Here is a 27,458-nt window from a genome sequence, read left to right as displayed (position 1 = left end):
ACCGGAGGCCGGCCACCAGCCACCACCAGCCGCTTGGCATCGCCCAGACGAGGCCGTCGTCGCCCGTCAAGGGCGAGGCTTGGCCGACCCTCTCCTGGGCAAGGGCGGGCGAGCCCTGGCGAGGGTCGACCTCGCCTCGCCTCGCCTGGGCGAGGTAGAGCCCCGGTGAGGCCACGGTGGCCTCGTCGAATCTGGCGAGGGGAGCCCTCGCCGGGGCTCGCCCTCGCTGGATCTGGCGAGGCTGGCGAGGCCGCCTATCGCCCAGGCCACGACGGCCTCACCGAGCGTCGCCTTCCCTTAGGCAACGCCCAGCGAGAACGTTGTGGCCTAGGCGACGGGAGGCCTCGCCGGATTTGGCAAGGGGAGCCCTCGCCGAGGCTCGCCCTCGCCTAGGCGAGGCGATGGTGGTCGACCTCCGGTCACCAACGATGACTAAAGGTAGAAGAAGAAGAAAGAGAAGAAAAAAAGAAAAGAAGGAAAAAAAAATCAGAAAAAATATTTGAAAAATCCAAGTGTACATGCTAAAACTACGTCATTTTGATGTGTACATGCTGACTAAATCCTCCGGCAATCCACATCAGCTTTAGAAATTAATAAAAAAATATCACATCGGATTTCCGGCCAAACTGACCGGAGTTAGCACTTAAGTGATCGTTTTTCAAAATTTTTGACACTAAAATGATTCAAAACAAATTTTTGGCACTAAAGTGAGCGCCGTACACAAGTTTTGGCACTTCTGCTGCTCTTCACCCTGCATTCTCCTATGGATGTAACATTCATAGTATAAATAATTAAAGTTATTTGGGGAAGATTTTCCTATGATGTTAGTCACTATCCTGTCTTAATATTAACATACACACGAGAGAGCAAAAGGTCTAAAGAAAGGGGGATCCCCAATATAATCCTTGATATTTGGGGTATGATGTCATTTATTTGTTCGATTCTTTGGCATGGCCTATTGCCATCTCAGCAAGGACATGACAGCTCCTCGAATTCATTGGATCTGTCGGAGGAAAAATGGGTCGTTGTCCGTGTACTCTATGTAGAAGAAACTCTATTCGTTGCCATTCAATCCGATGATTACGGTCGTTCAAGAGACTGTGCTTCTCCGTGGCATCTTCCTGAACACCACGTAGGCTTCATCTATCGAGCCGCAGCTAGCATACATGTGTATAATGACATTGTTCAGAGTGACCGACGATTGCTGATTTCTAGCACATATTTTCTCTACGACATATGAATGGATCCACCCGCCAAGTTTCAAATTTCCCAACTCCGAACAAGCCGACAGCGCAGCTACCAGGGCCACCTGGTCCAACTCCACCCGAAGTCTCTGCATCTCATCAAACACGCTCAGCGCTTGTCTACACATTCCATTCTGAGCATACCCAGCAACCATTATCGTCCAAGAGACAACATTCATCTCCCGCATCTCGTCAAACAGTTTCCGCGCGCCACCCATGTCTCCGCGCCTAACGTACCCAGCAAGCAATGAATTCCAACACACGAGATTCCTCTCGCCCATATCATCGAACACCTTGCACGCATCCTTCATCCCACTCTCCCCTCCCCCCATCGCATACAAATTCACCAAATTAGTCTTCACAAACGGATGGCAAACGTACCCACCCCTCACAACCCTCCCGTGCACCTGCAATCCTTCTCCGAACAAGCCCAACTGCACGCAAGCGCTCAGGAGATGGGAAAACGTGTAGCCGTCGGGCTCTGCACCCTTGCGCACCATCCGAGCACAGCACTCCACCGACTCTCGCGGCGCGGGGCCCCGCCCGTGTCCCCGGATCATCTGGTTCCACGCGGGGGTGCTCGGGTTCCAAGCGCCCTCGAAGGCCCTCGAGGCGTCCGCGAGGAGGCCGGAGCCGACGTAGCGGGAGAGCAGCTGGGCGAGGACGAAGCTGCTGCCGGCGCAGCCATTGACGACGACCTGGGCGTGGATCTGGGGGAGGCTCCTCGGGGCGCCGCGGCTCCAGAGCAGGGCGAAGAGGTGCTGCCGCGGCGCTCTCGAAGTTGTCGCGTACGAAGCGGGAAGCGCTGCTTCAACGAACATTTAAAAATTGGAATCTGCGCCCGAGCTGACCTGGCTTTTCGTGGAGACCCATGGGGGAGGGAGAGTGAATGCGGAGATGGCGACGAGGATGGCAAGGCGACGCCGTCGACAGGGAGTTCAACTTCGCCTATCTTCTGGGTCTTCCGGGTAGAACCACGGCTCGATCTCTCTCTGATGACCTGTTCTTCAGAGGGAGCCCTCCGACCCCGACTCCATTCCACCAAGCCTCCGTCGCAGCTGAGAGAGAGCGTCCGGCGGTGCTCGTCGGAGGTGGTCGGAGGATTTTTCAAGACTGAGAGAGGAGAGAGGTGAGAGGTGTGAAATTTGAAATAAAGTAAGAGAGAGAGAGGGGATGAAGACGCAAAAAGGAAAGAGTGAGAGCACGCGTAATTAAAGAGGAGAGAGAGGGGGGGCGCTGACAAATTTTCCTCTTTTTTTAATATCCATGTCAGTGACATATGTCACTCTTTTAATGGAACATGTATACTATATAGGCAAGTGACGTGGCAGTATCCTACCACGGAATATTTTCTCCCAGCCAATGGATCCAAGATGGCCTACAAAGTCCCCGCACTTATTGCACTTTATTCCGAAGGTGGGCCTCCTCGTCAACAACTGCAGCAGTATAATCCCGAAAGAATAAACGTCGAACTGTGTTGTGAGCTCTCGCATGACGAGGATCTCGGGGTCCATGTACCCGAGCGTCCCTTTCAAGTCGGCTGTGTACAGGACTCTGGTGTTGTTGCTAGACCGCTCGCCGCGGGACAGCAGTCGGCAGATACCAAAATCGTTGACCTTGCTCCCTAGGTGTGCATCCAGTAGGATGTTCCCCGGTTTGACGTCCCCATGGACGATGCTGGGAGGCGTGCAAGAGTGGATGTTCCTGGGCTGTGTGAGGTTCTTCTAGCACTTTGTATAGCTGATCCTTCACCTTCTCGAGTTCTTCCTCCAATTTCTCAGCACATAATGGATACTTCTGCTGAAAATTTACCCATATTACTACACTCAATTGATGGGAAAAGTACAAAAAAAGTCCTTAACCTATTTCATTGATATCAATTTAGTCTTAAAATTTTTAATTTGATCAATATAGTACTAAATGTTTTTGCTTTGATCGGTCATCGGCCACCGGCCACAGGCGAGGGTCAGCCTCGCTAGTGAGACTCCCCCGCCAGATCTGGCGAGGCCGACCCTTGTCCAAGCCAGGGCGGCCTCGCCGTGGGGAGTGCTAAACTTTGCAATATTCCTTTGAAGGACTTTCTTCTTAGCTATGAAACAAGACAACCAAAGCTAGAGAAATGGCCTCCTGGCTAGAGAACATGAAAATGACTATCCGTTGTCATATTTTGCACATACCAGAGTGTTGGAAAGTGATGACTCGCCGGTATGATAGACTGACTGAATCAACTGCGGCCGATGGGAAAGACTTGTTGAAACCGGTTCAGGTTCCTGGAAATTGTCTGGCCTCTCCAGCATGCTCACCACATTAGGCTGCACTGAAGGAGTGCTATCTGGGGAAGGAGAAGTTATTGGCACGTCGGTCCACGTTGGAAGAGAATGGTCTTCTGAAAATGTCTTGTATTGGATTGCTCAAATTTGCCGTACCACTCCGAAGTATGGTGGATCGTGATTTCGAGAGAATCGACCTTTCGGTTCCATGGGTCGGAGTCGTTGGCAATGACGCACCAGTAGGAACTTCTGCAACAACTTGAACCGTCCTAGCTTCCCTGTTTTGACAAGGAATCAAAGCCACTTCATGGTGGAGCCAAATTTGTCACGTCACTCTATAAATTAGCCGTCTGCGCTAAGACTCCAAGCCTATAAACGTTCCTATTTGTACTGAATTTCAATCGAAAATTTGATTTTAGCCCTATTATCCGAAGGAAGAAGATATAATGGAGAACATGAATAACAGTATGTCACGTCACTCTATAAATTAGCCGTCTGTACAAAGACTCCATAAATTAGCCGTCACTCTATAATGAAGAAGATATAAATTTGTCACGTCACTCTATAAATTAGCCGTCTGTACTAAGACTCCAAGCCTATAAACGTTCCTATTTGTACTGAATTTCAATCGAAAATTTGATTTTAGCCCTATTATCCGAAGGAAGAAGATATAATGGAGAACATGAATAAAAGTATGTCCCAGCCTCTTCCAAACCTAATATTCTAAGTCTCCTATGGCATTCAACTATTTCAACATGATCTATCAGCTCATTTTTTTCACATTGATTATTTGATGTTGAATTTGTTTTCACTAACACCTCATATCGCATTCGATAATTTCGAAGGAGACAAATTTAAAAGTAAACAAGCTGGAGGATGACCTTGTGTGAATGAGATGCCCATTGCAGATAAACCGAATTTGACAAGAGATGTGTGGTTCATTGTGAACGAAGATGGCCTTCTTGGGCTTGATTTCTGTCAACTTACTGGCAACTTGAAACCAAAGAAGATAGTGAATTAATTTGGTGTACATGTAGATAATACGAAACATAAACTTGCACACACAACACAAGAGACTTTTCGATTCCCGGGACGATAAGTAACTGATTTTTATTTTATGTTTTCACTCAATAGGAAGATAAGATGATTCATGTTACGTGAAATAGAGTAGTGGACTTGGGGCGAACTGAGACATCGCGTTTGAGAAGCACCGACAAGTTTCCTCAAATATCGGACATGTACAACACATTTTCAAGGATTGATAAAGATATAAGTGTCTGGTTTATTGTTGTATTCTAGGATCGAAAAAAACCTGTCCGTTTAGTTATGAAGAGGATAGAGTTGGATGGATAAGTCCCCCACCATATGGGCGTGGCTTTTTGTTCTTGTACGTACCTGAAATAGCGCTTGTCTGCTGCTGCACCCATTACAAGCTTTTTTATCCCATGCAAACGAATGAGCTCTACAATGCCCGTTTCAACACTTTTTGACTCTATGTACTCTTTCTCTGCCTGTACCTATAAATCAATAAATTTACTTCATTATTATCATCGTGTCTAAATGAAGAAGTATATATAAGGAAAATTGTCCAAAATGTCCTAAACCTATTGTACGAAAGCAAATTCAATCATAAACCTTTCAATTGTGTCAATTTAGTTCTAAATTTTTTTTAATGATTTGCCAATTTAGTCATAAACTTTTTAACAATTTGCCAATTTAGTCATTTGGTAGCGTGGCGGTCTAGTCAACGTCAGTCGTCTTACACTGCACAACCAATGTTAACGTCGACAATTTTTGCAATTTTTTTTAAAATTTTATGAATTTTTTCTTTTTTTTTTCCTTTCCTTTCCTTTTTATTTTTATTTTTCCCTCCGTCGGCCATCGCCAAGCCTCGTCGATGGTTGGCGGAGGTCGCCGGCCTCAGGTGAAGGCCAAGGGCACCCTCGCTTGGGCTGGCGAGGGCACCCCTTGCCAAATCGAGCGAGGACGAGGGTTAGCGCCATGCCAGATCCGGTGAGGGCCCTCACCCTAGGCCCGTGAGGGTGACCCTCGTAGCCTAGGTGGGGCGGTCCTTGCCTAAGGCTCTCCAGCGGCCATCGACGAGGCCAGATGATGGTCGGCGAAGGAAAAAAGAAAAAAGAAAAAAAAGGAAAGGAAAAAAATGAAAAATTTTAAAAATTGTTTAATTCAGCGATTTTCTGCCAAAATTAGCAGGAACGATTAAATTGGCAAATCGTTAAAAGGTTTAGGACTAAATTAGCAAATCATCGGAAGTTTTAAGAGTAAATTGTCAAATTGTTAAAAGGTTTGGAACTAAATTTGCACAATTGAAAAGTTTATAAGTGAATTGGCTATCGTACAATAGGTTTAGTATTCGTGTGATTCACTAGCACTTCAAGAAGCACTGACCAGGACAATTAATCATCTAGAAGAAAAAGGAGGAGGAGGAGGTAAATTACCCCCATTTTGTCACAAACGCGCACGTAGGTATCCAAGAGTTTATGCGTGTTTATCCTCTCTTTTTCTTTGTGTTCTTTCATTATTATCTCGTTCGCCGAGCTCGCGGGGATTTGGGCACCCAGGCCTCCTGCAAACCAAAGGCAAATTAACAGCACAAAAATGTTAATCCGTTGCAAGAAAGGACACCGCAAAAAGAATGAAAATCGACAATAATAGAACAGGTAAAAGCAATAGGATATCCAATATGGTGCAACATCGCAAAACCTTCAAAAGGGAATTTTGACTAATTTGCATAATGATTGTCCATCATGGAAGATCCGTGTACTATATCCATGAGAGCTTGATAAGCTCTTATTTTCACTATTAATAAAAAACTCGTACAACAAAGAAAACGATAGCCACAATCAATGGCTGGTAATATGCAAAGAAAGAGAAGAAAAAACGTTTGACTTACCAATGGGGATCGTCTGTGAAGGAACTAGAACATGAATGATACAGATCTTGACGTGGCCTCCTGATCGATGCACTTTCCAAACAAGCTTCGCTTTGCCCTCTTTCACATCCTTCCAAGGCGCGACATAAATCTTGTCTTTGAACGCTGGCATTGTCAATTCAGGTGCGACCCCGTGAAAGCTCGGCATGATCGCTGGGACTCTGAACCCAGAAAGTGTGGGTATGTGATTAACCATGCACGGCCATACCGGCACGAGTCAAGTACGACGACAACGACTCTTAACAAGAAAAGAAAGCGAACAATCTCAGGAGTGTCTCCAATGGAGGTAGCTAGCTAGTGAGAGAAGACAAGAGAGAGAGGAACAGAAAGCGAGACATGGGAACTCTCTAAGAAACGGAAACTAAGTAAAGTGGGGAGTCTCTCAAACGAGGTCATGTGTTGAGGTCGCAGTTGAGGAGGGTATGGCTGGGTTATATAGAGATCGCTTTTCCTAATGTTTACATACCATGAGACCAACGTAGACTCTCTTTTCACGGGTAATGAGTGAGCACTTTCTCGGTGGGCTCCTTCTTAGCATTGTTTGGTGGCTTGCTACACCATCGCAGATTTACGTGGTTCGATCGGGTGACCTATGTCTCCAAGAGAGCAGCAACGAATTTCACTATAAATTGAGCGATATAACGGAGATTGTAGCCACACCTGACTCACTCAAACGCTCTCAGTGTTTGCCATCTTCCAATTGCATCCAATAACTCACACAGTATATAGCTTTAATACCAATTGTTGCGGAAGCAATCGATCAAACAGTAAAATAGACAGAATAAGAAAAATAATTCGGACGCCAGATTTATGTGATTTGGTTAGGTGACCTACGTTCACGGGAAGAACATTAATGAATTCCACTGTAGATTAAGCTAATTTGTCAAGACCAGCAAAAGCCGTGAATTTGCTGATTACGTTTTGTTAGAGTCAGTCTTATGAATTTAATATAAATTTTTTGATTTGAGATTTTGGCCCACCAGTCTACAACGTGGCTTTGACACCATTCGTTGGGAGCGCATAGCAGAAGCTTGATACATTCACTTGGAGAGACCGTCAAGAGGAAGCCTAAGTCCGAGTTGACAAAGCCAGTTAGATCCACATTCATTCAAAAACTTAAGCCAATGAGTTATGGGCTAACTAAGATATATTGCTATGTATCATACCAATTCTACGATGTGAGATTTCTCTAACATAACTTACATGTGCATCTCAACAAGCATAAATAAGGAAGGAAGCATTCATGTGAGATAATCAATCCGTGCAATACATTCACTCCTGTATTAAGTTCAAATACTCTTTTAGTAATAAATTTACGCCGGTTCTATTTCTGGAATACAAAGAAACACCACCGTATTCATAAAAAGCAAGATATTGTAGAGTTAGGTGACACGATCAACGAACATAAAGTGGCTCTTTGATCACTCGACCTGAAATGTAAGCAAAAGAATTGCCAAGTCGCAGCGCTTAACAAAGAACAAAAAATTATTTTGTTGCAGACTTGCATCGTATGTCATCAATAGGAAGAGTTTCGAGAAAATTCAGATATCGATGTTCTTATTTACCGTCTTAATTGGTCAGTTATATTGAAAATGGTTAACTTACATCTTCATGTTAGGGATAGTCCAATTACATGAGATTCTAATGAGGTCCAGCATCCTCCGGATAAGCTTGCGCCTAGTTCTGCTTTTAGTTATCACAAATGCTTATCTTTTTCCAAAGCTTTTTGGTGGTTATCTTGAGCACATTCGTTTACCCCGAATTGCTTCAAGTGAGGAGCTTCTTGCAAACTGCTGCTGCTAGGGTTTGCCTTATTGGACTTTTCAATGTACTCTTCGATTCTGGGCACAGCTAATGAGAGATCTCTGTGTCTCCATCCATCAATCAATCAATTAATCTTGTGGGATCCATTCATTTAGGTTTTTACGAAGAAGAGAAAGCAATTATAAAATTTTCCAAAACAGAAAAGTCTAAGTAATTGACACCCGTCGATGAAGCTAGATTGACGTGATAGGAGAATAATATTATTGTCATGTGGCGTTGAATCGTCGTCCAATGTCTGATCCCGCTTTTCTTGCCAATTTCCTAATCCAATCAAAGAAGTTGGCCTCATCTTCTTGGCTTTCTGCTTCTGCGAAACAACTCAATTTGGCAGGGGACAAATGTCGTAGCTACCAATATCACCTGGAGGGGGTAATTGGGTGATTTGAAGAACTCTTGACAATTTAATGCAGAAGTAAAATAATCAAGTTGAGTATTATCAAACTCGAGTGAAGTTAGAGCCTGAATACTGACAGTGACATGATGATATTTATCAGTGTGCAAAATTCTATTAAAAATAATGAACAAGAGTTGAGAGAAAGAAGAAATTGCACACATAATTTATAAGGGTTAATATCACAAAAAATCCTAAATTGGTACACATGTAATAATTTTAACCCAAACTAATTTTTTGACCACCAAAAACCTCAAACTGGCACACTTGTGACAAATTTACCCTCATTTTTTTCCGTTAAATTTTACTATCAAATTACTTTGTTAAATGACACGCGATAGTTAACTGATATACCAGTTTTATGTTTTACTCTCCATTTGTTATATTTGTACCAGTTTGTGATTTTTTGTGGTATTAATTCAATTTAACGGAAACTAACAGAGAGTAAATCTGTCACAAATGTACCAGTTTGGGGTTTTTAGTGGTCAAAATATTAGTTTGGGGTAAATTTATCAAAGGTGTACCAGTTTGAGGTTTTTCGTGATATTAACCCAATTTATAGTGATTCGGCTTAGAGCAAGTCTACGTTTACTTTCCCACGTTAACAACCTATTAGCTAAATTTCACTAGTCAATCAATAAGAGGTTACACAAGTGAGTGATAATACTCCTATTTGTTATAGGTCTCACTATGTCATGCAAGTACGCTTTCAATGCCTCTTAAGGATTACAGTTTACAACTCACAAAATACAAGTATGTAAGATTGAAGTTCTCTTGAACTTTGAAACTTTTTATTCTCAATCTCTCTTTGTTCTTCGGCACCTTGGTCTTCTTTTATACTCCTCAACTTTCTATCTATCCATTGGACAGTCTTTAGAGGATCTCCAAAGAACCGGTTGGACAAAAATGTACATAGAAGATTGAGTAGCTGTTGAAAGATAAGATATAAATCTTCGTTAATTTGGTCACCCATACAAACAAATGTTGATTTCCATAAGTAGAGTTCTTTGATTAAGGAAGGCAGCTTACCTTTGGAGTGATTGCCAATCAATCAAGATGCCTTACGTGAAAAAATTTCGTTGCAGAACAATTTTTAAGATTGAAGATCAATCAATGCCTTTTATTTGCGAAATCCAAGCCAGATCACTAACTGTGACGATATAAGTAAAAGAGTTTGTGTCTAAATAAATATATGGACATAAGTAAATTTCGTAATCTGATGATATTCAACTTTAGCATAGAATTTGAATCAAATGATTTAATAAGCGTCCGCATATAAGCTTTGCTACTATTAACACTGTTGCTCTAATGATTTCCATGCAATAATATCGATGATATCCATGAAGTAAATGTCTTAAGCTTTGGCCGCGATATTTAAACAATAGTAGATAAAGTTTGAACATAATCAAGATTGATATGAACTTCTCTTCACGAGTATTTCTGAAAGAAAACACTTCTATGCATTTATCAGATTCAAGATAAACTATTGATTGTTTTGTCAACTTCAAAATATATTTTGAGATTATCTCAACAACAAAAAGGTGAGAAGGCTTATAGCTTCGGGATTAAATAAATTCTACTTTCTTATCACAAAAATTTACAATTGGAGATATTTAAATAATAATGGATAATGATAACCCATATCTACACAGGGATATGTATATCATAAATAGTAGGGATAAATGCATCGGTAGCAAAAATGCAGTTGAGTCCTATGTTTTTTAAAAAGTGCAATTAAATACTAAAATTTATCAAATTAGTGCGATAAAGTAATTCTGTTAACTCTGTCTAATTTGGCTAATAAAAAATGCCGGTGTGGCTTTTTTTATTACTTTCTTAAGACAAGTGGGGCCAACCAAGCACCACATTAGAATAAATTAAAATTTTAAAATAAAAGTTTCAAAAAGCTTTAAAAAAAAGAAGAAAAACAATTAGTGAGCATTTTCCGTTTAACTGTTCATCTTCTTCTTTATTTCCGCGGTTCATTTTCTCCTTTCAGCCATGGCTGAAAGGAGGTGCAAGTCAAATCGTTCATCCTTTGTCGTGGAACTGATCATCTTCTTCTTTCAATCAAATTGGTGCAATCAAGGAGAATTGAAAGAAGGTGCGCCCGGCCATGGCTGAAACGAGGAGCTCACGGCCATGGCTGATCGAGCTTCGTCAAGCTCTCGGCCATGGCCGCTCGAGCTTCTTCGAGTTCACAGAGCTTGACGAAACTCGAGCGGTCATGGCTGGGAAATCAAAGAAGCTCGAGCGGCCACAGCCGAGCTCGACGAAACTCGAGCAACTCGAAGAAGCTCAAGCGGGGAACTCTAAAAAGCTCGAGCGGCCATGGTCACGCCTGCTTTCAGGCTTCGTCAAGCTCGTGGCCATGGCCTCTCGAGCTTCGTCAAGCTCTCGGCCCTGGTAATACTCGCTCGAGCTTTCATTTTATGTTCAGATAACCATTCATCAAAGAAGTCCAGGAAACGAAATTCCGTTTAAGGCATATCATCAAAGAACTTTCTGGCCTCGCAAACAAACTCATATGTTCCATAAAAAATGCAAAAGTCAAACACATTAGGGCAAGAGACCTTCACCCCAACTCCACAAGAAGAATTCAAGTGCCTCTGGATAAAATCCCGCGCGATCTCGTGGTAGACTTCCCTGCACTTGTCTACTGTCTACTGCCATCCTTGGAGGGGAAGGTTCTATTCCATGAGGTCTATTAGTCAAGTGCGCGTGTGTGGATGCACGTGGGACACAGAGCGTAGTTGGATTGTTTTTTCGTGCTTAATGCAGAAGCATCATATCGTGGAAATAGAGCTCTCTCCCTCCCTCCCTCCCTCCTCGAAGCTTGGCTTGATTGAAGGGCAAAGCTTGAAGCCTAAGCTTGAAGCATCTATCTTGACTTATGAGGACGAGACTGTGAAGTCTAATGTTTCGTTTGCCCGGAAAAAGAGAAGGGGAAAGCTAGGAAGCCGTCCATTGAATTCATTCCGAATTTCCTCTTAGCAATGACTTATATGCACGACGAATTCACGTCATTTAGAGTGTTCCGTCGTGTGTTAATTTAACTTAGATTAAATTCATTTTGTCATAGCGGAAGGACAACAATGGTCGTCCAAGAACACTCCATGCCCCACACCGAATTGTACCAACGGAAATGCGAATCTCAGCCATCCTTGACCTTCTCCGCCTCTGTCGTTTGTCCTGTCATCGCAGCTGTCCATGAAGTGGGCCCATGTTGCTGTCGCGGGTCCCACCATGGCCAAGATTAACAAGATTAACGGTCTTGGTCGCTCCGTACGGACACAAAGAGTCGTGTGGCACACGAGGGAATATTCCAAGAACGTTGGAATGCATTGAAAGATCCGACCCGTTTCTAGATGACTCGTTGCTAGATGGCTGTTCATATGTTTTTTATAGTCCTATAGTTTTTCGTGACAAGTGTTTAACCCCGTATAGTTATAGTCTTATTGCTAGTCATGCTTTCGAGCCGATTAAGTTCCATTGATTATAGAATAAGGCCGTCGATCAAATTAAGAATATTAAATAGAGGATGGTTCTTTGCTGAAATATGGATAACAAGGCTACATTGATAATGGACAAATGTAAAAACATGCAAGATGCCTCTTTTATGGTTGCGCTATTTAATCAGACCGAAAATGAAAGCCGATAGATCGTTATGGAAACAATCGTTTGAAATTTATGGCAAGACATAATGAGGACATGAACCTAGTAAATATCACAAACACGAACTTACTACCTATCATGTAGAAATTAACTTTGTCCGTTGTTTCATTGGCAACTAACCCTGGCAAAGGCAACTAACTCTTTATATGTCGCAATTAATGTCATTCTGAATTTGAGAGACTTAATTTTATACTCCATGGCGTGGTACATGTGACTAGTAACTTCGTCAAAACCCCCATTTGCCGCTAAGAAATACGACGGATTTCATCCTAGAGTTTTCCAGTCGATAAAAGATAATTGGATTTTCTTCTCTCGTTTTTTTGGTTGGTTTTGTCCTAGAAAAAGATGGACCGTATTAAATGCTAAGACAACTTTTGTACTCGAAGATGGAGCCCCTAATCTCTTTGGATTCCAATCACTCTGGCTTCACTTGTCATTTGTTTTTTGCTAAAAGCTTTATTTGTCATTTAGCAATGTGTCGGCAGATGATCCAGCTTAAGTAGAAACCAGTTCTGGGAACCTTTCCTTGGTGATGGGGTCGCACTTCTATTACATGAAAGGGACCTTGTCCGCAGCTCTTCAAAGATATTTTCTACGGGGAACCGCCATTCTGGGGCCACCAAATTAGCTCGAAAAATTAATTCCCGGAATTTTATTCTCACCTATATCGATCATTGGTAGCTGAAATTAAGAAAGTTCCAAATATATCTTCATCTCATTTTCTGGTTATCTAGGTTGAAAGAAACGCTAAGAGTTCAAAGAGCGATTCCGTCATCGTGACACCACCATGCTATAGGGCCACCAAATGAATTTTACAATTAATTCGTGGGATTTATTTTTCACCAAGCATCGATTGTTGGTAGATGGAATTAGGAAAGCTCCAAATAAATCTTCATCTCAATGTAGGCTAACAGAGACGACAAGAGTTTAGCGAGCGATCCCCTAAACATGGTACCGCCATTCTTGGCCCACCGAATGAATTTAACATTGATTCCTAGAATGTTATTTTCGCCAAAATTGATCGTTGGTGGATGGAATTAGGAAAGCTCCAAATAAATCTCCATCTCATTTTTTTTATTTGTTCAAGCTAAACGAAACAATGAGAGTTCAAAGAACGATCCCCTAACCGTGGCTCCACCATTCCGAGTCTTTTTTATATTTCAGCCGAACATCGAAAAATTGTCTCATTTTCCTGGAAAATAGCTTCTTGCGAAACATTTTCCAGAAATGTTATATTTTTTGCAAAACAAACGGAGCCAAAGAGTTTATTCCACATCAAATATAGGGTTGCTAGGTCCTTTCATCATGGTTTAACAATTCCATGAGCTCTTTTGCTTTCACTCCTGATTTAATTAATGAAGGAATGAGCAACAGATGACATCTTCATCAGGTTGTCCAAATATAATTTTTCCTTTTAATATTGGTGTTTCTGAGAGGAAATTGAATAATTGTTTGCATGTATGTGAGAAAAAACCTTTTCGGCTGCATTGATACTAGAACTTTATCATGACCTATCTTGGGTATTGACTGCCCATGGGTATTAAGTAATATAAGATTGGAGCATGTAATTATCTTTTCGTTTTTATAATAAGATTAGGTGATATTCACATGAAGTAATTTTTCTGTCCAAGACCTAATCTCCTGCCTGCTCCAATCAAACAGTAGCATGTATCTATTGACATCACTCCAAGGGTTAAATATGGAGGAGATGGAAGAGGGTGAAGAATATAAGCTGTAATATTCCCTAAAGTCAAGAACACAGAGACAGAATTTCAAGTGGAAATAAGAGAGAGGAAGTCTAGCACGCAAAGAACACGAAAGATTCGGATTTTATATAACGAAATGCTTGAGTACGCATTCTCCGATGAATACTATTATTATAAGATAATAAATTAAAGATATTTAAGGAAGATTTTCCCATGATGTTAGTAGCTATCCTGTCTTAATATTAACGTACACAAGAGAGAAAGACAGAGGAAATGGTCCAAAGAAGGAGGGGCATGGCATGTTGCCATCTCTAACAAGGACAGCTACCCGAATTGAGTATTCTTCACTCAAATCGTTTTGAAGCTAAGTTCATGGGCAGAAAAAGATGCCCCGAAGATTAACAATCATATTATATTTCTCACCTTTTCCAATGTTAAAACTTGAATTTTTATCCTATAACAATATTCCTAAAAAGAATTCAAATCTCGAAATATTTTTATCTTTCCATACATAGCTATACAATTCCTTTGTATTGTATATTTTTTTATTGAGAAAACCTCATAATATATTTTGAAGTTGACAAAACTATCCATGATTTATATCGATCTTGATAAATGCAAAAAGTGTTTATGTTACAAGTAATATTCAAACCGGAAGGATTCTTTATGACTGAAAAACCTACATGAATAAGTTTAGAAGAATGGACAGTTCATATTAACTTAGAAGTGTCAAGGTTTTATGTTTACAATATCTACATAACTATTGTTGTCAAAATATATTGGTTAAAACACTTGATCATATTCAAGAAGCCAGAAACAACGAATTGCGTGGATATCAACAAGGTAATTGCGTGAATATCAGCAAGGCGAGTGCTGAATATCAGCAAGACGAGTGCCAGATAACACCAGGGAAAATGCTAGATATTAGCAAGGCGTTGAATATGTATTGTGATAGCTGAATATTAGTAGAATACCTATACTACTTGCGATAAAAGTTCTGGTCCCAATTTACAAGATTAATAATTTGAGATATTTTATCACTAGCTTGAGATATGATATCGATACCTTCTTTCAAAGATCTTGATTAATTAACAATCTTAAAGATTGTCCTCACAAAACATTGAATTGTGCGAGATATCTTAGTTCATTGACAATAATCTCAAAGGAAAAATTCTTTCCTTTGCTGAAGCACTCCATTTTTGGGAACCAAAGTTTGATTATACGGGAGACCAAATATATGGGAATTCTGATTGATGGCTACCTAATCTTCTCAACAATTGTCCAATGGGTAGATTGGAGATTGATCCTCTTAAAGATTGTCCAGTGGGAAGTTTGGAAGATAAGGAGTATTAAAGAAGACCAAGGCACCAAAGAGGATACAAGATCAAGAGTTCACAATTTCAAATTTTGAGAGAGCTTCACATATTTTCATTTGTCTTCCGTGAGCATACTTGTAATCTTTTGAGATGTGTCGGCAATATTTTAAGTGTGTGCTTAGGTTGAGATAGCTTAATTATAAGTAGCACCTGCTTTGTTACGACTGTAATTTCTCAACGATTGACTAGTGGAATCCAGTCAGAAGAGTATTAGCGTGACAGAGTGGATATAGGCTTACACTAAAGCCGAACTACTATAAAAGTTGTGTGCATTGTCTTCTATCTCTTTGTTCATACTCAATCACCGCTTGATAGATACATTGCACAGTACTACTTGAATATTACCAGAACTTGATTATAGTCATATTCTATTTTACCCGACTACTCTGTTATTGAACTTGGCCCTATCAATTCCGCACTATTTTGCCAAGATTTTTTGAAATCACCTATTTATCCTCTCTAGTCGATATTGTTAGCCAACATAATTTCAACCATAAATTCGTATAACTTTTTAATTATTCGAATAAGTCATAATAGAATGATTTTGTTTAACTTTTTGAATGTCAAGTTTTTGCCTATAGGTAACACGTGTATATTTGGTAATATAATATAGTAGATATTAACATGCCAAGGTTATATGATGATAGTGGTTTCATGCCAATAGTGTTTTATCACTAGTTATTTTCACATGATTTTGATCACTCAGTGTTGTGTTGGAAAGGAAATTCTCCATGGATGATGATTATGAACCAATTTGGTTTGGTTTGGTTCGGTTCGGTTTTCAATTTTTTCTTCTTTTTTCTTTTTGCTTTTCACTCACAGCTTGATTTTCGGTTTTTTCTGCACACAATATCCACGCTCAGAGACTTTTCAGCCAAGCATTTCCACAAACACCTGGCCGGCAACTCCCCGCACAACGAAGTCCCCCAAGCCACTCCCATTGTCCATGGCCGAGAAAGAGCAAGCCAGGCCCCTAGCGCCCGCCTAGCGCACCATCCGCAGCAACGAAGACGAAGCCTAGTTGGCTCACTTCAGGCTCCGCCAGTCGAGCTACTTCAAGTGCTGCGGCATTGCCGCCGCGCTCTTCCTCATCCTTGCCGTCGTCGCCCTCGCCCTTTTCTTCACCGTTTTCCACGTCAGGGACCCGCTCGTCCAAATGAACCAGGCCCAGATCCCCCAGCTCGCCCAGCTAGTCTCGAACGGGACGGCGCTTGCCGACACCAACATCACCGCCTTTGTCGATGTCTCTGTCGAGAACCTGAAAGTCGCGTCCTTCCGGTACAGTGGCTCCGCAACGGAGATATCGTATGGCGGGGAGGTCGTCGGCGAGGGCAGGATCCCAGTGGGGAGGGCGGCGGCGTGTGAACGCGACGGTGGAGGTGGTGCCAGCGAGGATCGCGGCGGCGCCGAGGCTGAGCGGCAATCTGGCCAACGGGAACTTGACGATGGAGAGGGGATTTGAGCCAGAGAGAGAGGGGCGCACTTTTAGGGTAAAAACCAGAGTTACTTTTTCAGTTCGGTTCGATCCGAACTGAATCGAACTAAACTGAAATAAACCGAATTGAAAAAAAAAAATGGTTATCCGAACTAAAAATGGAACCGAACCAAAATGTACCAAATTTTCAGTTTGGCTCGGTTCGGTTCGTATCTCGGTTCGATTTTTCTGTTCGGTTCTGACACCCCTAGTCGTACCATCAAATATTTGCTTAAGGGGTCAGCTGCTAGTTTTAACATCACTGTTGCCATTGTCATCCGTCCTATGAAACATCAAGATTACGAGATGAGATCGTAGTGATAATTGAGCTCAACTAAAACCTTAGATAAACATAGCCATTCTAATTACCCTTTGACAGATGTATAATTGGATTTTACTTGGCTAAGTCAGGAACTTTGTTCCGTTTAACAGTCCATAGGCACTTGGGTTCACGTCCTCTTCCTTTCCTCATCACCAGAAGACAACACTCACAAGTCACAAGCTACAAATTTCACGTCCCTTTCGAACCATTAATATTGAGGCGTCACTGATCATGACCAGAGATAGATGATGCAAAGACACCCTCTCTTTCTTTCTCATAGTGCATGCAATAACTTTTCATGTATGGCATATGCCCGACGCAATGGGAAAAGTGTTAGAAAAGTATTAAATATTTTGCATTTGTGCCAATTTAGTCCTAAATTTTTTTGTTTTTGTACCAATTCCGTTATTCCGGTTAATTTTGGTTGGACATTGTAGCTGTGAATGTTGGCCGGCCTACGTGGTACCGCCAACGCTGATGTAGATAAATTTTAATTTTTTAAATATTTTTTCTTTTTTTCCTCTGCTTTCTTCTACCTTTAGCCTGTGACCGGACACCAGACACTAGCCACCAACCATGGCTAGCCGCCTGGCCTCTCCTAGGCGAGGCAAGGTTGTCGTTGCCCAGATGAGGCCGCCGTAGCCCGCCACAGGCGAGGCCCGGCTGACCCTTGCATGGGCGAGCCTTAGCAAGGGCAGGCAAGGCCCGGCGAGGGTCGGCCTTACCTAGGCCAGATCTGGCGAGGCCAGCCCTCACCTAGGCCACGGTGACCTCGCCAAGCGTAAATATCGTTCGATCCATCATTGGTAGACAGACTGTATAAATCACAGCCACCTGTATCATCGTTGATATATACAGTATATAGTTTCTAACGTTGACTGTCTATTTTTATTCAATGATTGATGAGTGGGTTGTGTAAACACAAAGGTTTTCTTCTTTTTTTTTGTTACACCGAATTTCCATAGACGATTTGGTTCATCCGTTCATGTTATGCAGATACCTTTTGATGTTACTAAGTAAGGATAAGCGATGAGAAGCAGGTGAAAAAACGAAGCTCAAGGCCTTATGAAGACTCCAATCATCATTCATCCCCAGTTCTAAAGTATTGAAAATTCTCGCGTGTCAACACAAGCACATTTGGAGATCCGTAAATCTGGCCGATCTCGCACAATTTTCAAACTTCGGGTTTAAATGCAGCTGGTGCATGCAATAATGGGGCCGACACGATCAGCGCAAATAAGAACTTAACCAATCCACAACTAGACCAATTGAAATGACCAGCTTTTTGGTCATTTCATACTGGCTTGTCAGGAAATATGCTGCATAATCGGCCGATAAATTCCATGAGAAATTGTTCGTTGAAGTGAAGCGGATTTAGTAGGACTGAACAGCATAACAAGGCATTGGATTTGCTTGCTGCTCTATATGTGGATCTGATTCTGCATATATAATTAAGCAATCCCATCTCACTGTCCATGTACTTAATGCACACGAAGAAATCTATTCATAAGAACAATGGTGGGTACATCAAGGAAGAACTTTCGACAAGATAACTCAATACATGACAGAGCAAAAAACCTATGTATGTATGTACAATACACACAATCCGGCCCGTACTTGCCGATGACCGCCACGCATGACCCGGAAAGTCAATTTATTTGAAGTTCAAAGTACATATCCGAACGTGTATATCGCTCAATTCCTGAGTATTCACAAGTCTAGGTTTATCGATAGGAAGCTCCGACCGATTCGAACACCGTCCACTCGTCTGATCGGAGATCCGGCCTATTCCTTCTGCTCATCTCGCAGCACCTCAAAGCCAAATCAGTCAACTCCTTGGCCAGCTTATAGGGCCACTCTCCAGCCAATGGATCCAAGATGGCCTCCAAAGTCCCTGCGTTAATTGCCCTTTGCACTTCCTTCGCTATTCTGAAGGCGGGCCTCCTTGTCAATAACTGCAGCAGTATAATCCCGAAAGAGTAGACATCGAACTTTGTCGTGAGCTCTTGTGTGACGAGGAACTCGGGGTCCATGTACCCGAACGTCCCTTTCGGGTCGGTCGGGTACACGACAGTGGTGTTGTTGCTCGACCGATCGCCGCTGGATAGCAGTCGGCAAATGCCGAAATCGCTGAGCTTGCTCACAAGGTGCGCGTCCAGTAGAATGTTCCCTGGTTTGACGTCCCCGTGGACGATGCTGTGAGGCTTGCAAGAGTGGAGGAAGGCCAGGACGGAGCGGAGCTCCATGGCAATGCGTATTCGGGCTCGCCACGGCAGCTGCTTCGCCCTGTTGCTGTTGCGGAGCCAGTCTTCGAGGCTTCCGTTTGGTATATATTCGTAAACAAGAGTGCAGGGCTCGGGACAAGCGCCGATAAGCGTGATGAGATTAGGATGCCTCACCTTGCTCAACACATCCACCTGGGAGACATTCAATCAAGAGTTCGATGATCAACGATGATATGCTCGATCACTGTGAGTACTGTACTCTTACAGTGAATTCGTCATGCCATAGTGATATTATTGTGGAAAACAAATTTACTTCGTGATGAACCAAGTCTTTATATATTTTTATTTTTCTTAATTTTGGTTTGGAGAAAACATGAAAACAAGTAGAGGAAACTCGAGAATTGTTACCTCCTGTTGAAATTCTTGTGAACCTTGCATGCTAGGAAATTTCATGATCTTTATAGCAACCCACGTGTGTCGAAGGAAACCTTTATACACGCTCCCGCAACCACCTTCTCCGATCTTTAAGGACAGGTGGAAGTTCTGCACAGCTTCTGCGATTTCGGTCATGGAGAACTCGGAGAAGTACTTTGTGCCCGAAGAATCTCCTTTTCTTCCGCTTACCTCCTCGGCCTTTTGGAGCGCGTTCTCGAGGTCGATCTGCAACAGCTCTCGCTCTTTTTTAAAAGTCTGCAACATTTCATCGCTCGCAATGATTTTCAGCTCCAACTCCTTTCTGCTCTGGTTGGTCTCGGCGAATTGGCTCTCGAGCTGCAATTTCTGTTCCTGGGCACTGCGAAGTTCTTCCATCACTTTGTCTAGCTGATCCTTCACCTTCTCAAGTTCTTCCTCCAACTGAAAATTTACCCATAATACTATACTCAATAGATCATCTCTGTTTTTTTTTTGCCCTCGAGTCAATAAATCATCTTTCATCCTCATGTTAACTATATGTCATGCTTGCTATTTGTGTGTTACAATTTGCGATGAAATGTTTCCATGGAGTTCGGGATGGTCCTCAACAATCAGACTTAAGCAAAATCAGTAGAAATACTCCATTTTTAATAGCGGCAATTTACATAAATCAGGGGTCTAGGTCGATATATAGCAAAGCCGTCCAGTTTTTATATTGACATTAGACCTTCCTGGGATCCTTTCGCCTGCCTTCAATGATATGTACTTCTGCTTCAGCACAAGTCGTCACTCCCTCCTCAAGCATTTCTCGAGAATTGTTTTCATTTATATCCAGTTACAATTAGCTAAAGTTGAAATATTCCTTTTAATGACAAAGAATAATATATTCTTGGCTATAAAATAGGACAAGCAAAGCTAGAGACATGGCTTCCCGGCTAGAGAACATGAAAAAGACCATGCGTTAGTTATTGTGCACATACCAGAGAGTTGGAAATTGATGGCTGGCAGGTATAATAGACCGGCTGAATCAACTGTGGAAGATCAGAACGACTCGTTGAAACTGGTTTGAGTTCTTGGAAAGTATCTTGTGTCTCCAGAGTGCTCGCCGCATTAGGATGCTCTGGAGAGCTATCAGAGGAAGAAGCCATAGGCATCACTGCACCTTGGTCGATTTTCGAAGAGAATGCTCTTCTCAGAATGTCTTGGAATGGATTACTTAACTTTGCCGTCCTTGGCAGTGTAGAGGATTGCGATTTCGAGAGAATCGACTTTCCTGGTCCAGGGGTTGGAGTCGTCGGGAATGGCACATTAGTAGGAACTCCTGCAACCGCTTGAACCGTCCGAGCTTCCCTATATTGACAAGGAATGAAAACAAGTTTATGGTGAAGCCAAAATTGTCACAACACTATATAAAATTGATCGTCCGTACAAGACTCCGAGCCCATAAACGTTCCTACTTGTACCTTGAAACTGATTTGCCATCGGTCCCCAGCTCAAAATTTCCCAAGGATTTGGCCATATCATTCAAAGAAAGAACGTATAATGCAAAAAAGGAACAAAATTGTTTGTCCTAGCCTCATCGCAACCTAAAATTCTATGTCTGTTATGGCAGTCAACTATCGCAACAAGATTTATTTATGTAGAAATTTTTTTTTCACTAACACCATCTCGTGGGCATTCGATTGTTTTGAAGGAGACAAGTAAAAAAGTGGGAGGATAACCTTGTGCGAATGAGGTGCCTGTCGCAAATAAACCAAATTTGACAAGAGAGGTGCGCTTTATCGCGAACAAAGACGGCTTTCCTGGACTTGATTTCTGTCATCCTCCTGCCAATTGAAACCAGAGAAGACAATGAATTAATTTGGTGTAATGCAGATAATACGAAACATAAACTTGTAGACACAACACGAGACTATTCGATTCTTGAAACGATATGTCACCAGTTTTTATCATCTTTTTTTTCCACTCGGTAGGAAAATAAGACTGATTCATGATACATGATGTATAGTGATGGACTCAGAGCGAATTAGGACAATGTGTTCGAGAAGCGCTACCAGATTTTCCTGAAAGATCATACATGTACAGCACATCTTTGAGGATTAATAATGAAATAAGCATTGGCTCTAATGTCGCAATTAAAGATCCAAACAAGCATGTCCTTTCAATCATGAAGAGGATAGATGTGGAATGAATAAGTCCACGACCCATGTGGGCGTGTCTTCTTGTTCTTGTACGTACTTGAAATAGCACTTGTCTGCTGCTGCACCCATTACAAGTTTTCTGATCCCATGCAAATGTATGAGCTCCACAATTCCCTTTTCAATGCTGTCTGATTTTATGAACTCTTTCTCTGCTCGTACCTATTAATCAATAAATTTGCTTCGTTATTATCCTCCTCTCTAAATGAAGAAGCATATATTGTCATGTAAACCTGTGCCACGCAAGAACTATATATATCAAGGGTCAACAATGATTAACATTTGTTTGATTCACTATCACTTTGTTAAGAAGTCATTGACCAGGACAATTAATCATCTAGAAGAACAAGAGGAGGAGAAGGAGGAGAAGTAAGTATACCCCCATTTGTTTACAAACGAGCAGGTAGTTATCCAAGATTTTATGCATGTTTATACTCTCGTTTTCTCTGTGTGCTCTCAACATCATAAGAAGAAGAAGAAGAAGAAGAAGAAAGTAAATATACCCCCATTTCTTTACAAACAAGGAGGCCGTTATCCAAGATTTTATGCATGTTTAACCTCTCGTTTTCTCTGTGTTCTCTCAACACAATCTCGTTCGCCGAGCTCGCGGGGATTCCTGCACCCAGGCCTCCTGCAAACCAAAGGCAAATTAACAGCACAATTATTTTAATTCGCTGCAAGAAAGAACACCGCAAAATGAATAAAACTCGACAATAATCGAACAGGTAAAAGCAATAAGATATCCAATATGGTCCTAAATCGCGAAACCCTGAAAGGGGAGCTTAATTTATTGCGCAACCATTGTCCATCATGGAAGATCCGTGTATTATATCCATGCGAGCATGGTAAGTTCTTATTTTTACGATCAATAGAAACTCTTATAGCAAAAAACGATAGCTAAAATCGGTGGAGGGAAATATGTAAAGACAACAGAAGAAAAACGTTGACTTACCCATAGGGATCCTCCGTGAAGGAACTAGAACATGAATGATACAGATCTTGAAGTTGCCTCCTAATTGATGCACCGTCCAAACAAGCTTCGATTGGCTCTCTTTCATATCCTTCCCGACCGCAACATAAATCTTGTCTTCAAGCACCGGCGTTGCCTGTTCAGATGCAACCCCGCGAGCGCTCGGCATGATCACCGGGACTCCAAACTCGGCAAGTTTAATATGATCAGTTGCGGTTATCGAGGCGTGTTAAGTCAGACGACGAGGACGGCTCCTCCAACAAAAAATGGAAAGGGACCAAACTCAGGAGTGTCTGGAGTGGAGATAGCTAGCTACCGAGAGCAGACAAAGAGAGAGAGAAACAGAAAGCGAGACATGGGAACTCTCTAAGAAACGGAAACGAAGTAAAGTGGGGAGTTTCTGCAATGAGGGTTTCGTGGGGAGGTGGCATTTGAGGGGGATATGGCTCGAAGTTATAAAGAGGTCGCTTGTCCTAATGCTTACGTACGGACAGCACATACCAGGAAACCAGGGGAAACTCCCGTTCAACAGGTAATGAGTGAGCAATTTCTCGGTGGGCTCTGTTAGGTCCTACATAACATAATTGAACAGTGTCCGAGCAAGAGTAAGGAAGCAAGTATTCACGTGGAATAATCGATCCCTGTTAAATGATCGCTCCTGTACTAAGTTAGAAAATTCTTCTAGTAATTAAATTCGAGCCAGTTTTGTTTTTAGAATACAAAAAAACAACAGTCATATTCATAAAATGCACGATATTATAGTGTCAAACGAATCATTAACAAGGAAATGATCAATGGACACAAAATGGATCTCCGATAACTTGATCTGAAATGTAAGCTAAAGAATCAAAAGTCGTAGAACCTAAAGAAAAAAACCCAAAAGGTATTTTATCAAATAGTTGCGTCATGTGTCATCGATGAGAATATCGAGATTTGAAAATGGTTAACTTGCTTCTCTACGTCAATTATAGAATATTACATATGATGGTATTTTTGGAAAGAAAATTACTTCTTTACTTCTTCAACGACGACGACGCAATTCCTTAGCTTTTCCAAAGCTTTTAGTGGTTGTCATCTTGAGCACATCTTGCCAGAATTTCTTCAAGCGAGGAGCTTCTTAAAAGCTGCTACTAGTGGGTTGCCATTTTGGACTTTTCAATGTACTCTTCGAGTCTACACACAGCCAATAAGACATCTCTGTGTCTCCTTCCGTCAGTCAACTGAAGAACCTCGTGGGATTGATGACTTATCTTTCCCAATGGAGAGCGAGGTGACGTGACATCGTACGTTTAATGCAAATCCAATCAAGGAAATTGGCCTCACCTTCTTGGCTTTCTTCTGCGAAACCCTCGATTTGGAAGGAGACAAAAAGGTTGGAAGACTTGTACCTTTGGGATTGAAAGAATTCTACTTTTCTGATTAAAATATTAACATTAGAGATACTTTAATTTTAAATGATTATGGAAAATGATAGCCGTAATCCACACATGGATATTTATATCATAAAGGTTTTACATACTTTGTTGAGCTGCAAAATCTTAGAAAAATGATATTTAAAGGATGATTCAAAGCAAACAAAATTAGTTTTGCGATATCACGTCACAGCATCAACAGTATACTCAGTAATTTTCATCTTTTTTAAAGTTATTTTCTCCCCAAATCACCATCTCGTAGTAGACTCCCCAGCACTTTTCTACTACTTACTGCGATCTCTGGAAAGGAAGGTTCTATTCCATGAGGTCTATTAGTCCAGCGCCCGTGTGGGATGCGTGTGGGATTTTTTCTTGTTAATGCAGAAGAAGCATCACATCGTGGCAATGGAGCTTTCTCTCTCCTTGAAGCCCAAGTTTGAAGTTTCTATCTTGACTTCTGTGGACGAGAATGTGAACTATAGTTCTTTATTTGCCTTAGAAGAGGGAAAAGCCAGGAACCCGTCCGTTGAACTTGAGGCTCGATTTCTTCCCCTTTTCGATTGACCTAACCATACGAACGAGGTAGGAAAATGACAGAGAACCTCTTCCTGTACAGCCCTCGCGTTGTCCTCTTAGCAATGAGTTGCACATGATGGATTGACATGATTCAAATTTGTTCATCTGGGTGTTTGTGAAATTCATTTGTCATTGCGGAAGGACAACGATGGTCGTTCAAGAACACTGCATGCCATCGCAGAATCCAATTGACAGAAGTTCGATGCTAAACGCTGTTAGATCAGGGTGCCTCGGGCTTTTTATTCTGACAACGTTGGCATTGGATGGAAAGATCTGGCCTGTTTCTAGATGACTTGTTCGTGTGAAAACGTGAGTCAAACCAATCATGTCAAGGCACTCACTTGATTTCCACACAAAAGAACATGTTTGATGCCTTATTCTGCGATAATGATTGTTTTACTCGACACATCCTTCCTTTTAACAGACATAGCCAAGCTGTGAAAGGCGTGGAAGCTTCAAACGACGAAACGATTTACGGCCGGATGCTGTTGAGTTTTAAAGGCGTAACACTCAAAAGTGAAAGCCTCGATCGTCAATAACTCTCATCGACAACTCTTGAAGGTGAATGCCTCGATCGTCGATAACTCTCGTCGACAACTCTCGAAGAAAAACACACAAGGAGAGGAGAGGAATAAACTATTTTATTATGACTTGATTCACCTTACAAATACTTCAACTGGACTTGCCTTTATATAGGCATAATACATGACTCTTGATATGACTCATAAATGACTATACATGTATCTGATATTAACTAGATATCGAAACACGAAAGGTCAAGACCAAATACAAACATCACATTAACTAGTCATTGAAATACGAAAGGTCAAGACCAAATACAAACAATCACATTAACTAGTCATTGAAATACGAAAGGTCAAGACTAATCACGAAAGATCTAGAGAGATAAGGCGGTGATATCTTCAATACTCCCCCTCACCGACTACTCTCTCTAGGGATAGTTCTAGCGACCATACCAAGCTGAGCTCGAAACTCTTCAAACTTTGCAGCTCCAAGACCTTTGGTGAAGATATCAGCAACTTGATCACCTGTCTTAGTGTACTCCATCTTGATCTCGCCCTCCAACACTTTCTCTCGCAGAAAGTGATAGTGGACTTCCACATGCTTAGTCCTAGCATGGAAAACTGGATTCTCTGCCAAGCTTATAGCGGATAGATTATCACAATACAATATTGTCGAATAATCTATCGACTGATGAAGATCATCTAATAACTGCACTAGCCACGTGCTCTCCTGAGCTGCCATTGCTGCTGCTCTGTATTCAGCTTCTGTTGTAGACAAAGACACAGTCGGCTGTCTTTTACTGCACCAGGATACTACTGCTGATCCAAGATGAAACGAGTATCCAGTAGTTGATCGCCGTGTGTGTTGATCTCCAGCATAGTCGGCATCACAATGACCGACCAACTCACCTGATGATTCTTTTTTATACAAAAGCCCAAAATCAAAAGTCTTCTTTACATACCTCAAGATACGCTTGGCTGCATCCAAGTGAGGCTTCCTTGGCTTCTCCATGAATCGACTCACTACTCCCACTGCAAAAGCGATGTCAGGCCGAGTTATGGTAAGGTAGATTAGACTACCTACCAGTTGCCTATACATAGACGAATCTTCTAGCTCTCGACCTTCTTCAGCACATAGCTTTGCGTTCCCATCCAACGGAGTAGATATAGGTTTGCAATCGAGCATCCCGAATTTTTTCAAGAGATCTCGTGCATACTTCTGTTGACATAGGAATAATTCTTCTTTTGTCCTATCAACCTCGAGCCCCAGAAAGTGTTTCAGCTCTCCAAGCTCCTTCATCTGGAACCGCACAGAGAGGTTGGCTCTAATTTGACATATCCCATCTTCATCATCTCCAGTAATGATGAGATCATCCACATAAACCAGCACAGCTGCAACCTTTCCATCTTCTGCCTTCACGAACAGGCTCGAGTCTGCTGGAGCTACATTATAACCGCTCTTCAACAAGAATTCTGCAATCTTTCCATACCACGCTCTCGGGGCTTGCTTTAAGCCATACAACGCTTTCTTTAGCTTGCAGACATATTCTGGATAAGTTTTGCTCTTGAAACCATCCGGCTGCTCCATGTATATCTCTCGCTCAAGTTCTCCATGCAGGAAAGCATTCTTCACATCCATCTGCCACACATTCCACGACTTGCTTGCTGCAAGTGCTAATAGAACTCGAACTGTGGTAACCTTTGCTACCGGGCTAAAGGTCTCTTCATAATCAACCCCATATTTTTGCGAAAAACCTCGAGCCACTAGACGTGCTTTATACCTCTCAATCGACCCGTCTGGTCGAGTTTTAAGTTTATAAACCCATTTGCAGGAAATAGGACGTACATTTTCAGGTTTCGGTACCAAGTCCCACGTCTCATTCTTCTTTAGTGCGAGGATTTCT

At 41.9% G+C, this 27,458-nt stretch overlaps 2 protein-coding genes and 1 pseudogene across 6 annotated transcripts; all 3 read right to left on the bottom strand.

The window, feature by feature from the left end:
- Positions 1 to 1,090: 1,090 nt before the first annotated feature.
- On the bottom strand, positions 1,091 to 2,065 carry LOC115662889 (pentatricopeptide repeat-containing protein At5g66520-like). The gene has a single exon (XM_030584976.2). The coding sequence runs from the start codon at positions 2,063 to 2,065 to the stop codon at positions 1,091 to 1,093; it is 975 nt and encodes a 324-aa protein (XP_030440836.2).
- Positions 2,066 to 2,810: 745 nt separating this feature from the next.
- LOC115691764 (U-box domain-containing protein 33-like) lies at positions 2,811 to 6,990 on the bottom strand (annotated as a pseudogene).
- Positions 6,991 to 18,830: 11,840 nt separating this feature from the next.
- Positions 18,831 to 23,489, bottom strand: LOC115691756 (U-box domain-containing protein 33-like). 5 transcript variants are annotated; one of them, XM_030618483.2, is made up of 7 exons: positions 23,025 to 23,489; positions 22,576 to 22,703; positions 22,113 to 22,234; positions 21,596 to 21,700; positions 20,855 to 21,224; positions 19,869 to 20,315; positions 18,831 to 19,652 (listed from the first exon to the last, which is right to left on the bottom strand). In XM_030618483.2, the coding sequence occupies exons 1-7, from the start codon at positions 23,209 to 23,211 to the stop codon at positions 18,960 to 18,962; spliced, it is 2,052 nt and encodes a 683-aa protein (XP_030474343.1). In that variant the 5' UTR covers positions 23,212 to 23,489; the 3' UTR covers positions 18,831 to 18,959. The 5 variants fall into 5 exon arrangements, with proteins under 5 accessions (XP_030474343.1, XP_056160546.1, XP_056160547.1 ...); XM_056304571.1 differs by lacking the exon at positions 23,025 to 23,489 and adding an exon at positions 21,815 to 21,937 and having other exon boundaries at positions 22,113 to 22,305; XM_056304572.1 differs by lacking the exons at positions 22,576 to 22,703; positions 23,025 to 23,489 and adding exons at positions 21,815 to 21,937; positions 22,452 to 22,475.
- Positions 23,490 to 27,458: the final 3,969 nt, after the last annotated feature.

The sequence above is a fragment of the Syzygium oleosum genome, unplaced genomic scaffold (genome assembly GCF_021117445.2).
Source record: "Syzygium oleosum isolate NSW1041296 unplaced genomic scaffold, Sole_v2.1 Sole_v2.32, whole genome shotgun sequence".
Taxonomy (NCBI): Eukaryota; Viridiplantae; Streptophyta; class Magnoliopsida; order Myrtales; family Myrtaceae; genus Syzygium; species Syzygium oleosum.
Note: the sequence above shows the minus strand (reverse complement) of the source record. Positions and strands in the feature narration are given on the sequence as shown.